The sequence below is a fragment of the Myotis brandtii genome, unplaced genomic scaffold, assembly GCF_000412655.1.
Source record: "Myotis brandtii unplaced genomic scaffold, ASM41265v1 scaffold929, whole genome shotgun sequence".
Taxonomy (NCBI): domain Eukaryota; kingdom Metazoa; phylum Chordata; class Mammalia; order Chiroptera; family Vespertilionidae; genus Myotis; species Myotis brandtii.
In genome coordinates this window covers 1038651-1051304 of record NW_005371832.1, presented here as the reverse complement: position 1 = coordinate 1051304, position 12654 = coordinate 1038651, and the positions used below count along the sequence as shown (strand labels likewise).

Genomic DNA, 12654 nt, shown 5'->3' with positions numbered 1-12654 from the left:
CTGGGAAACGTAGTCTTCGTTGCGGCTCAACGAGGCACGCCGGGGTTTGTAGTCCGCTCCCTGGGCCCAAGGCGGTAGACAGGGACTTGGCGTTTAACCTGGAACCTGTTATCTATCCACTTCGTTTCTGCCCCTTTTGCAAGTTTTCTTTCTCTTCTCAGTCAGTGATGTCCCGAACCGGAGCGCACTACTATGCACCCTGTGGCCTGTCTGACCCCAAGGAAAGGCACCCAGCAGGCTGTCTTTCCCAAGAGACTGGGAAAGATGTAGGGTCCCAGGGGGTGTGCTGTTGCCATAGGAACTCTCCAGCGGCAACCTGAGTTTGCCACCTGATTTGCGCATTTACACCTGCTTCTGGACATAAGGGGCAAGGTTGGGGTCAGCCTTGTGAAGGACAGGATGAAAGAAGTGTGACGTGGAATGGAGCCCCCCTTCCCGCCCACTATGAGTTTTGCATGTACAGCCTGCCCCTCCCAACCTAGGTCTCGTCAGTTCGCGCTTTCTGGTTCCCCCCACCACTATCAAACCCAGAAATGTTCTGATCTTCCATGTCACCTTCCCCTGTTGGAAGAAGTTACAGGGTGCTGAGCCTCATTCTCTGCTTTCCCCTCTCCTTCCCCCTCCTCCACCCCACCCCCTCTCCCTCCTCCACCCCCTGCCTCTGGGTCTTGCTAGGTGGTTCCTAAGGAGGACAGGGATGAATCTATTCTAGAGGCACAAGGCCTCTTGTTCAGTTGGTTAGAGCCCATGTGATTTAAGTAGCTCTCCCTCCTGTGCACTGTTGAGGGCCAGTCCTTCTTCAAACACAGGTCCTGGGTGAAAATATTCTCAGCTTAACTCAGCTCAGACCTTCAGAAGCCCTCCTGGAAATAGGTTCTGGTGGCACTAGCCTCCTCCCTGGAGGACCCATGACTGTTACAAGTGCACATAGGCATCCGAGGCATCCGGCATGCCTCAGGAAGCTCCCAGCGCAAACTTGATCCCAGATAAGGAAGTGGATTTAGATTTGTTGCCGCCCCCCCACACCCCCCGGCCGCACTGCTAGTGGACATGCCTGTGGACATCGGGGGTGGGTACTTCTGGTGGTTATTTGGTTAGTTAGGTCAGCAGAGCATTTTGGGTCGTCAGAATAGGGCCCCTTTTCCCTTCACAAAGGAATGCCCTGCCTTGATGCTGCTACCATTGTCTTCCCTCTGCAGAGAGAAGCTCTGAAGGGCACAGGGCCCATCCCTGAGCCCTACCTTATGCCCCATTTCTCTTAGAATCTAAGGGGCCCACCCAGAAACCTGGAAGCAATTGAGGGACAACATGGTTCAGCAGAAGCAACTTCGCCCCTGACTCTCGCTCCCCACTCCTTTACAGGTCACAGCAACGCTCTAAAACACAACAACAGGCTGACCAACATGAAGAAGAACTATTTATTATTAGAGAAAGTCCGGAGTCCAGAAGAGGAAGGCTGGATCCAGAGAAGCGCAGAGAGGAGCCCCTGCAAGGTGGGGGGCTGAGAGGAAGAGGGGAGCCCAGGCGTCCAGGCACTGGGTCTAGGCGGCAGTGGCGAACCCCACCCTGTTGTTGCCCATGTCGTAGACGGAATAGTAGGACCTGAGGAAGACGTCCCCGAGGATCCACAGGGGCTGGCCGTTCGGGGAGGGCAGGTAGGTGGGCTCGACCCCCACGGTGCAGTAGCCATTGTCCTGCACAAGACAGAGCACAGCACTCATTCATCGCACTCACACGAACAGGCACGCTCAGCCCTGCGCCCCAGGAAATTAGGAAGCTCACACACGCATAAACACGAAGCCACACATCCTCCCAAGCTCCTGGCAGCACTGGGACCTTGGTTTCCCTGCGGACACTACGCCCCCCTGCACATCTCGATTTGCATATGATCTGCATCGTTTTGCATTTGTCCCAACAGAACAAATTCACATCCCCAGGCCCCCTAGGCTCTAAGAACTGCAGCCACAGGAGTCTGCCCAGGGCTCAGGGTGCCCGGGGCCCGGGACTCGGGGTGCAAATGCAGAAATGAGTGAGCCAGCATCTCTGTGCCCTTGAGGACTCAGGCCAACTGAGCTGCCAGAGCAGAGGCCGGTGGGAGGAATTTCTGGAATGGGGGAATTCGGGCTTCAGGGACTCCTCCCCTCATGACCCCCCACCCACCCACCCACCTCCTGCTCCCAGGTCGTCCTGATGGTCAAGCGTTCGAGGCAGACCAACTTGGATCCAAACCTTAGTTTCACCCTGACTAGCTGTGTAACCTTGGGTGAGTTACCTAACCTCTCTGTTCACTTGTAAAATAGAAATTAGTATCTCCCTCATTGAATGTCGTGTCAATTAAGTAGAATAGTATAAACAAAGTGCTTCCCACTGTGGCTCGCCCTAGTAGGTATGCAGCAAAGAGCCCACTAATTAATAATAATAGTATTAACTATTCGCAGCCTCGTTCCAGAGAAGGGGGTTTGGAATCAGTGAGTGGGGAAGCTGATTCTACGGGAAGTGGTGCAGGGTAAGGAGACCCAGCGTGCCTGGCTCCCCACGCCTTCCTCCCACCCCGCCATGGCCCTGCTGGCTCAGCCGGTGGGGACCAGCACTTACATTGAGGATGTAGGAGGAGGGCGGCAGAGGGAACTGCACCCCGTTGATGATGAAGGTAAAGGTGGGCAGGTTCTGGATGCTGTTACAGTTCACAACAAACTGCAGAGAGAGGAGCAGGGCCCAGGCTGTCTCATCTCCCACCTGAGATACCTACCGACCCGTCGCCGCAGCCCCTCTGGTCCCAGGCCTGAGTCCCCAGCCTGCTTTTGGACCGGAGGTGGCAACACTAAGGGGGAGTCCTGTGCCGGTGCTGCTGGCATTACTCGTGTGGACTCCCGCACGGGGGAGGGAGGGATTTGGGGAGACGCGAGCATCTCTCCCACCCCAAAAACATTACTTTTGCCTGAATTTCCCCTCATGACACATTGAATCTGTGCCCCATCTCTGCAACTGTCTTTTGAAAACACACAGATCGGTAGAAAGAGTCGGTCCCCCAAAGGTAATGGGAAGGAATTACTTAGACAAACGCTTTGCTGGGTTCTGGAGAAATGGGGAGCAGGGGGCCTGGCCCTATAAAAAGTTATCCCTCGCCCCAGCTGGTTTGGCTCAGTGGATAGAGCATCTGCCTGTGGACTGAAGGGTCCCAGGTTCGATTCCAGTCAAGGGCACATGCCTGGGTTGCGGGCTCGATCCCCACTGTGGGGCATGTAGGAGGCAGCTGATCAATGATTCTCTCTCATCATTGATGTTTCTATCTCTCTCTCCCTCTCCCTTCCTCTCCGAAATCAATTTAAAAAATACTTTAAAAAAGTTACCCCTTGTCCCTCCCCAGCTTGGCCCCACCTCCAGTGACTTCGCTCTGACTTCGAAGTCTGGCAAGTGTTCAACCTGTTTCCTCTGAGGAGCTGAAGCTCCGAAGAAATGCTGCCTAGTCGGAGCCTCCTCACAGCCCCTCAGCACAGGCGCTGCCCCCTGAAGCCGGCTCCAGGCCCCGCCCAGTCACCCCGGGCTCCCCACTCCAGGGCCTTGGGAAGCCCGACATATGGAGGCCAAGAATCAGGCTATTCCTGGATCCCAGGAGCAACCATAACTGTCTCCCACTGGCCTCTCCCAGGGAAGGGATGCCTCCCCAACACACCTGTCCGTACTGGTCCTCCTGGGCCCCCGTGGCCTGCAGCAGGGCACTCAGGTACTGCTGGGGCACGGTGAGCAGAGAAGTGCCCGTGTCCACGATGGCCTGGCAGCCCTGGGAGCACCAGCCGGAGGCCTGGCCATCAATGAGGAACCTGAACGGTGAGGAGATGAGCGGCCTTAGCACCCCCAGCTCAGGGCAGCTAGGGGGTGAGCTTTCCCCACCCCTGAGGGACTCACAGCCACAGCCACCCATGCCAGGTGCAACCAGGAAGGTCAATCCAGCCTCCCACCACACCAGTCTACTTAAGGGCCACCTAAATGGCCATGGAAGCTCTTCTCAAAAGTTCCAAGAAAGGTTCTAGAAACATTGACAGTCAGGGCTGCAGATATATTATAGGTACTTTAAGCAAATTAGCTCCCTCCAACCACCACGCACCCCGGTTTCTAATCTATAAGGCCATAGTGTTGGATGACAGGTTCTGAAATAGTTGGGATTCCAAATCCTGCCCCTTCCTATGTTGTCCCCATCCCACCCTCTTCTCCAGGCCGAGCTGGGCCTCAAAACTCCAGCAGAGGGCAGCTGTGGCTTTGTGGGGGCAGGCCTGAAGGGGGTTGGGGGGTCCCCTGTTCCCGTTCCCCACCCCCAACTGGTGTGTGGGTGTGTGGCATGAAGCGCCCACACGCCCAGAGCCGCCCCACACTCACTCCTCAATGCCAATCTGCCAGTAGAGCTCCTGGGTGACCGGGGCCCAGTAGATCTGCCCCTGGTACAGGCTGCTGTCCACACCCCCGAAGATAACTGCTCCGCCGTCCTGGGAGCCCTGCTGGCTGCAGGAGGCAGAGGGGAAGGCGAGTCAGGGAGCGGCCATGGGAAAGGACTTCCTGTTACCAGTCATCCCCAGAGCGTCCTGCCTCCATCCAGGCTGGGCTCCCTGGGGGCAGGGCTGTGTCTCCCCTCGGACGGGGGCTCCCAGGCTGGGCCCCTCAGAATCTCCAGTGCCTCCGGCTCCTGGATGATCCTGCCCTGGGGAAGCTGCTGGTGTGTGCCCCCCACAACCCCCCACCCCACCCCTCCGTTTTCCTCTCCCTCCCACTGCCTGGCGCAGGTGGAGCTGACCCAGGCCCCGCTTGGCTGGTGGTTTTCGCTGGGATTGGAGGGAGGGAGGGCCGTGGTGCAGGGAGGGGGGACGGCTGTGTTTGCTTGAGAGGCCGGCCTGGTGCCTGAACTGGAGGGAACTGGGGGAAGCTCCTAAGGCTAAGCTCAGAGAGATGGTAAACAGAAGTCGAGAATAAACGGGCGATGTTAGTAACAGATCCCAGTGAGTAAGCCCCAACTACTATGTCTACAAGGTGGTCTGCTCCTTCGGAGAGGAAAGAAGGAAAGTCTGTTCCAAGCCACGAACCCGCTCCCCCGCCGGCTCCCAGGCCCCTCCCCATAAATGGCCGCGTTTGCTGGTGCTGGCGGTGAGGGGGACCGCTTGTTAGGAGTGGAACCTGAACCTGGCTGCCATCCTATGGCCTGGCTAGAGCAATAGATCAAAGGGGGTGAAGCACAGATGACCGTGCAAGAGAGGTGCCCGGCGGTAAGCATTCGGTCCGCAGGCAGTGAGCCACCTGGGGCTCTGGCAGCAGGTGAACCCAGGAGCTAGTGAGAATCAGCAGCGACACTCACAGCAAAGCTCCGACAGAAGAGAGAGAGGCTGCCCTGGCTGAGGAACGCAGAGCAAAGGAGTGGGCTGGGGACCGAGGCGAGGCGAGGCCGAGGCCGGGGTGGGGAGCAGTGGGGTGTGGGGGAGGAGTCAGAGCCCAGGAGGGAAGCCCTGGGCACGGAAGTGCTGGGGCCAGTGCCTGCTGGGTGGCCTCCAAATCCCAAAGGACGGAGCCCCAGTTGTCCAGGCTGAAGGAGGGGGAGGGGCTCCTCACTTGCTGAGGTAGAAGCTGAAGACGGGGCTGGTGAGGGCGCCCTCCTGCAGCATGCCCTGCAGCGCCGTGGTGGCCCCGCCCTCGGACAGGGCAGGGTAGGCCATGCCCATGATGCCGTCAAACTGCGCATAGACGAAATTGTTGCCCGGCTCGGTCTCACTCAGGCCGAACTCCTGGTTGGGCACCTGGATGTTCTGGACCTGCAGGGGCACAGAGGATGGGAGGTGACAAGTGTCACTCCACCCCCTACCCTCCAGACACCCCCAGACACCCCTCAAGGCTCTTCTTCACCCCTCCTCCACCTGTTCTGCTTTCCTCCCCTGCAGGTCTTGCAAGAGCGGCTGTCTCTTCTGAGTGGCCTTCCCTACTACAGGACCTGCCCCCCACTGGGTCACCCCATTCACCACAGTGTCCGGCCCTTAGAGGGGTTCAGGGAGTGAACGACTGGGCCTTATTGTGCTGATTTCCCGTCCTGCGCAGTAGAGCACGCGGTGTTTTTCCATGTTTGTCAGGGTCTCTGTCTAATCTGGTTAGACCCTGAGGCCTGTGAGGCTGGAGCCGAAGGCCTGGGTGGGAGTGGCAGCATCACTCACAGTCATGGTGTCGTAGCCGAAGAAGCCGGTGAGGCTGCCGCTGCCGTACTGCAGGGAGAAGGTCTGCCCGTTGGTGGAGTAGGTGGAGGACTGGCTGGGGTTGAAGCGGTTGTGGCCAGCTGCAGGAGGGGGAGGGTGCGGGGAGTCGGGCTGGCATGTGGGGGCTGCCCTGCCTCTCGGGCCTGTGCTCCCATCCTGGAGCCTCAGGACGTCAGGGGTGGCCCACCCGGTTCCGGTTCCGGTTCCGGCATTGGAAGGCCAGCCCTGGCCCCACACCCCCTCTGACTTAGAGACTCTGGGGCCCGAGGCCTGTGACCTCCCTGCGGTCTCCCTGGCCCAGCAGGTCGCTGGCACTTCCAGACGCAGGACTGACTGACTCCCCAGGGCGTCCCTGCTCTCCCCGACCCTCACCAGGTCAGCAAGTGGCCGCACCAGGGCCTGAGAGCATGTAGGGCGGGGCCCATGGGGGACCCTCCGGGCTACAGGCATGAGGACCCGAACCCCAAGGCTTTGGCAGGGACCAGGGCAGCCATAAGACAGTGAGCATCAACATCGCACAGGACGGGGACCACATCCCAGTTCTCCCATGTTCCATGGGACCCCCAGTGAGGACTTAGTGAGGAGTGGAGCAGAGCAGGGTGCGCAGATGAAGGACGAGGAGCTGGTGAGCAGGAAGCGGAGGCGCCAGTGGGCTCCAGGACCAGCTTCCTCCCTCCGGCCTGGGCTTGCGTGTGGCCCTGGGCCAGTCCCTAACCTCCCAGCACGGAAGGTCCCCGCGATCCCTATGAAGACTGCCCTCCCCCGCCCCCAGGTGTCAGCCCCTCCCCTGACCAGCCCCGCACTCACTGCAGGCCTGGCTCTGGCAGTACACAGAGGGCACCCACAGGTTGGAGGAGCCGGTGTCAAAAAGGACCAGGAAGTTCTGTGGTGGGGTCCCGATGCTGATCTCACCAAAGTAGGCAGCCTAGGGCGAGGAGGGGGCGGGGGGAGCAGCCTGTTAGCTCTGGAGGGACCTCAAGCCCGTGTCCTCCATGGGCAGAGCAGGGAGGGACCAGCCCCTGCCCAGCAGCCCGCTCCAGAAGCAGGGCTGGGCCTTCCCTCCAGGGAACGCGTCTAGCAGGCCCTTCTCCTTCATGGTTTCACGGATGGACTTGAACTTCTTCAGGGGGACTCTGCAGAAGGTCTGTGCGTCAGCAAGTCCTCCCTCTTCCCCACAGCGCCTCCCATCAATCGCCCCCACCTCGCTCACCCGCCCTCCATCTCTAACTAAAGACCTCGGTCTCCCTGCCACTCTGTACCCATGTCTGTCGCTTGTGTGCGCCTGTGTTTTTCCCTTTCTCTGTCTCTGTTTCTCTCTGTCTCTCCGTCTCTCTCTCCCTCTGCTTCTCTCTTTCTTCCCCTCTCCTTGCCCAACCCTCAGCCCGTGTCTGCCCAGGGCCCCAGGGCAGCTGCAGGTCTCTGTGACCCAGCTGTCAGCTCAGCAGGGCCCCTCCCTTCTCTGCCTGGGGGATGAGGTCCAGGTGGTAGGGCTGAGAGAAGGGGGGGGGGGGCAGAGAGGAGGGTGCAGCTCACTGCCCGGGCCTTCCCTTTGGCCTTTGGCAGCAGGGAGAGGGCTACTACCCCTGGGAGGGCGGTGACTCACATCCATGTAGGCCATGGGCTCGTAGCCCACGCTGAAGTCACCAAATCTGTACTTCTGAGCAGGGTCGTGCTTGTGGGTCCTCAGGAACTCCTCTAGCAGGCCCTTCTCCTTCATGGTTTCACGGATGGACTTGAACTTCTTCAGGGGGACTCTGCAGAAGGTCTGTGCGTCAGCAAGTCCTCCCTCTTCCCTACAGCGCCTCCCATCAATTGCCCTCGCCTCGCTCACCCACCTCTATCGCCAACTAAAGACCTAGGTCTCCCTGCCACTCTGTACCGTGGCTGTCGCTTGTGTGTACCTGTGTGTTTCCCTTTCTCTGTTTCTGTTCCTCTCTGTCTCTCCATCTCTTTCTCCCTCTGCTTCTCTCTTTCTTCCCCTCTCCTTCCCCTTCTTTCAAAACTCTTATCAGGACTTGCTCCCAGGTTCAAGTCCTTGGAGCTCCCTCCCCATCTCAAGGGTCCTCATCCCACCCCGGCCCGCTGCTCTCAAATGTCCCATAAGTTCCTTCCCTGGAAGGGGAGAGGGATTCAGGCATCACCTTTTGCAGAATATGTACATTTTAAAAGGGTTTCGTGATGGCAAACTTCACCCCAAAGAGAGCCCTCTCCCGTGGTGGCCCTCAGGCACCTGGCACCAGCTGGGTGTGACAGGCTGTGGGTGCAGGGGCACCGCACGAGGCTGGGACTGAGAAGACAGGGTCCTGGTGTGGCCCCTGTTGCTAGATGTCTGGCCTGGGGACACGGGAAATGGGCCTGGTGCTCTGGAGCCAGAGCAGCTCTGACATCGGGACTCAGGAATCATGGGTTTCTTCCCGTGTCACCCTGGTTTTCCTCCCAGACCTGCCTGGGGAGCGTCTATGGGCCCCCCCACGCCCCGGCCACCTGCTTTCCTGCTTCTTTCATTTCTTTCCTGTCTCAGTCCCCATTCCCTCAGGACCCTGCTTTCTCCAGAAATTCCCTGCTGACCCCTTCGCTTTGAGCTGACAGCTTCTCTAACCACCTCTATGGGCCTGCCCATTACAGGAGCTTCTGAGAGGAGCCCCTCTTCACCCAGGGAATCGGCCAGCCCAGCCCCCCTGACGCCCAGAGACCCCGCCTGCCCTCCCTTTCTCCTGACGCCTCAGCATAGAGAGGTCACGTCGCTTATGTTTTCGCTTAGACGATGGTACCACCTGCCCAGTAAGTTTGGGCCTTCAGGAAGATTCAGCAAATGCCTCCCTCTCCAGAGATCACTGTTCCTTTCTGTGGGAGGAGCCACAGCGCCGTCCCAGGGCTGCTCGGGCAGTGTCACCCCTCTTCTCTGTTCCAGGCCCATCTTTTCTGCCTTTGACTGAAGTTCCCTGAAGGCAGAGGCTGCACCTTCTCCCACCTGTGACTCCCGTCCTGCCCCAGCAGAGATTCTGGAGCCGAAGCAGCTGGGGTGTCCCCTGACCAGGCCACGCCTCGCGGGGGCCCATCTCCCGCCCGGGCTCCTGCACCAGCAGCCAGACCCCAAACTCACTTGACCACCGCCGCCTCCAGGAGCTGGAGGCAGAGCAAGGCCGCCACTATCCGCTTCATGGTGCCGGTTCCCAACTGGCCGCAGAGCAAAGGCCACTCCGAGTCGGGCACTTGCAGCCAAGTGAAGGCCTGAGCCCTCCTTCGCCCTTTATACCCCCGGATCCAGGACAGCCCCTGCCCCCTGCCCTGGGCAAACATGACCTCAGTCCCTGTGCACCCCATGCTCCGCGTACCAATTGTTCCTGTGTGTTTTCCCTCGGGAGGGTGGCCGCAAAGCACTTTTCATCTTATTGACTTTTTAACACAAGTATGCGGCCAGGAGGTAGGAGCGATAAGAGTTGGAGTGGCACAAATGACTTCTTGTGCAGGAACCAGAGGCGGGATGTGAGCGTTTGGCATGAGGGCCGGAGACAGGTAGAGCCAGAGTGGCAGCCATGGGACCCACGGGTGCCTTTCTCATCCCCGGCCACTACTGACATTTTAGAACAAATAATTCTTTGTTGTGGGCACTGCCTTGTGTGTTATAGGATGTTTAGCAGCATCCCTGGCCTCTACCCACTAGATGCCAGCAGTAGTCCCTTGTGGTAGCAACCAAAAATGTGCCCAGGCAGGGCCAAATGTCTCCTTAGGGGCCACAGTTGTTGAGAATGTTGGTTTATAGGTGATAGGCTTGGAGGCCTCACTCAAGTCCTGCTTCCCATCACCCCCAAGCCCTTGGGCTGCAGTTTGGGGTGTCTGGGGCTAGGATGATGGTAATGGTCACAGTGTGGTGCAAGTGGTCCTATGGCAATGATGGCGGTACCGTTAGCCCTGATGCAGGTGGTGGGCTGGGATGCCAATGGCTGAAGTCAGAGCTCTTTGGGGCAGCTTTGATGGCTTTCAAGGTCCAATGGGGCATTAATTCAGCAAGTTCTCATGACACACTCATCGTGTAAGCTCAGCTGGCTTCTGGCCTTTTGAACTATCTGGAACAGCAGGGGGCCCGGGGCAGGCCCCGAGAGGGGACATGCCTGCTCTTGCTTCTTTCCTTCATGGTCTCTCTTCTCCAGCCCCACTGTGACTCCAGCCCTGTTTTTATTTCTCCTGAAATGCCGTGTCTTCCTTACCCTCCTCCCAAGCCCTTGCCGGCCTTTCTCCTGCCCCCAAGTCTGCTCTAAGCTGTGCCTCTAACTCGCATCTCCAGGTCCTACCTGCTCCCCAGCTACCGCTTCTCATTGCCTGAGGTGACCTGGAGCTGGCCCGAGCCCACTAACCTGGCACAGGAGAGCTCCCCATTTTGGGGTGAGTGGAAAAAAAGTTCCCACGCCAGTGCCCTCTCTGCCACCTGGTACCCCACACTCAGGGCTCCAAACAGATTTGTTAGGCCCTCAAGCCCCAGGCGGAAGGCCAAAGCAGGCCTGCCAAACACCGATTTAACCCAGCCAGTGGGGGATTTTCCACTCTGGCCACCACCACCCACTGCCCAGCCAGGGCCCTGGAGCCTTCCCAGCCCTGTGATGGGGGAGGGGAGGGAGGCAGACACTAGAGGTCTCCTGACTCTCTCAAGGCCAGATCAGCTCCCACTCCTCCATGTAGTCCCTTCTGAGCACCCCTAATGCATCAGGCCGGGGCATCTGCCTGGCTGCCAGGCTTTGGGGGTCTGCAGCCCCTGCCTACCCCACCTGATCTGACATCTCAGTTTCCTCAGCGTCCGCATTCATCTCAAACCCTGGTCTGCCCCTGGCCTGCCCTCCACCACCCAGCCCCCAGTACCTAGAAAGTCCACTCCTTTCCCTCCCCTTTGAATGTGTCCAAACTCTGCCCATCCGTCAAGGCCTCAGCTCCTGGATCCAGGATGTACAGAGTCTGAGGACACCGTAGCAGTCATCCAGGGTCACCCCCTACCTAGGACAGGAGCCCCAGGAAGCCGGATGCACTGGTTCCTGTTCAAGTTCATGTTCTGCCCCTGAACACTGCACACCGGCTGTGCTCTCCCCTTGGAATGGATCTCGCACTGGCTACGACCAGTCTCCAGTGGTTTCCTGGGTATGTTTCCTCTCGCCATAGACTGCAAGCTCCCAGAGGGCAGAGTCCGCGGCTTCCACCTCCCTGCGCCTGGCCCCGAGCTCAGGAAATCCTGAACAGTAGGTGGAGCCATGAAATAGTTCCCAATGGGCCTTGGTTCTATCTCCCACACCCCACTATCCCAATGCCCGAATTTCCACCCCACGCTCCAAAGGGATCTTGTTAAAATCCAGGCCCTGGGACCCTCTCACAGTGATGATCTCCCAGAAAAGAGGCATTCTCTCGTCACCCTCTGGTTTCATCTGCCTCTAACTCATCAAAGGCCTTCCCGTGGCTAACTATGTAGAGTCCAAACTCGTCACCCTGGTCTTCATGGCACGCTCAGTCTGCCCCCTTCCGATGCTGCCATTCTCATCTCGGCCTGCTGACCCGCAGATACTCATCGTAACCTCCTGGTTCCTGCCGAGGGGGCCTGTTACTTTCCAACCTCCATGCCTTCATCCGTGCTGTGCTCTCAATCCGGACCGCCCTTGCCAGGCATCTCCACCTGCAGACCTTCTCCTCCAAGACCTACTACAGTGTCACGGTCTTCCCCACTGGCCCACCTACTCTCACACTGGCCCGGCTGTGGAGGACATGGCTCCTTCTCCCTTACAGTATTTATTTCATACCTTCTTCTTGCCCCACATTCTACAACTTGTAACTGAAAGAATAGGTCTCTTCCAGCACATGGCTCCTAAACAGCTCATTCCTCTTTCAGAGTGTCTACAAAAGTGACACTGGTTACTGGGGATGTGTCAAGAGATGGCAACTACATAGCATGCACGCTGCCACTGCTAATCCTTCACCCATGGCTGACATACCTAATCAAATATATCACTCTTCTTCATAGTGCTGAGACATGGCCTTAGGATCCTTCCCAATCTAGTGCTCCATGTATTTTCAATCAAATCTTACATACACACACACACACATTAGAGGCCTGATGCACAAATTCATGCACCAATGGGGTCCCTCGGCCTGGCCTGCAGGATTGGGACCAAAACCAGCTCTCTGACATCCCCCAAGGGGTCCCGGATTGCTAGAGGGCACAGGCCAGGCCAAGGGACCACACTGGTGCACGATTGAGGTCAGGGAGGGATGCAGGAGATTGGCCAGCCAGGAGGGACCGTGGGAGGGCTCCAGGCCATGTCTGGCCCATCTCACTCAGTCCTGAGCGGCCAGACCCCAGCAACAAGCTAACCTACCAGTCAGAGTGTCTGCCTCCTGGTAGTCAGTGCACATCATAGCGAGCGGTTGAGTGACCTTAGCATATCATTAGCAT

At 58.5% G+C, this 12654-nt stretch overlaps 1 protein-coding gene across 2 annotated transcripts in view; it reads right to left on the bottom strand.

The window, feature by feature from the left end:
• Positions 1-1401: 1401 nt before the first annotated feature.
• PGC (progastricsin (pepsinogen C)) overlaps positions 1402-12654 on the bottom strand; it is a 23598-nt gene continuing 12345 nt past the window's right edge. Inside the window, exons 1-9 of one of the 2 annotated variants that reach the window (XM_005885805.2) lie at positions 9328-9447; positions 7828-7978; positions 7032-7149; positions 6186-6304; positions 5593-5792; positions 4375-4497; positions 3674-3821; positions 2596-2694; positions 1407-1694 (exon numbers count right to left, since the gene is read on the bottom strand). In XM_005885805.2, the coding sequence (XP_005885867.1) occupies positions 1542-1694; positions 2596-2694; positions 3674-3821; positions 4375-4497; positions 5593-5792; positions 6186-6304; positions 7032-7149; positions 7828-7978; positions 9328-9386 (1170 nt within the window). In that variant the 5' untranslated portion in view covers positions 9387-9447 and the 3' untranslated portion in view covers positions 1407-1541. Of the gene's footprint in view, positions 1695-2595; positions 2695-3673; positions 3822-4374; positions 4498-5592; positions 5793-6185; positions 6305-7031; positions 7150-7827; positions 7979-9327; positions 9448-12654 lie in introns of those variants that run through there. The other variant, XM_014533008.1, reaches the window with a different exon arrangement.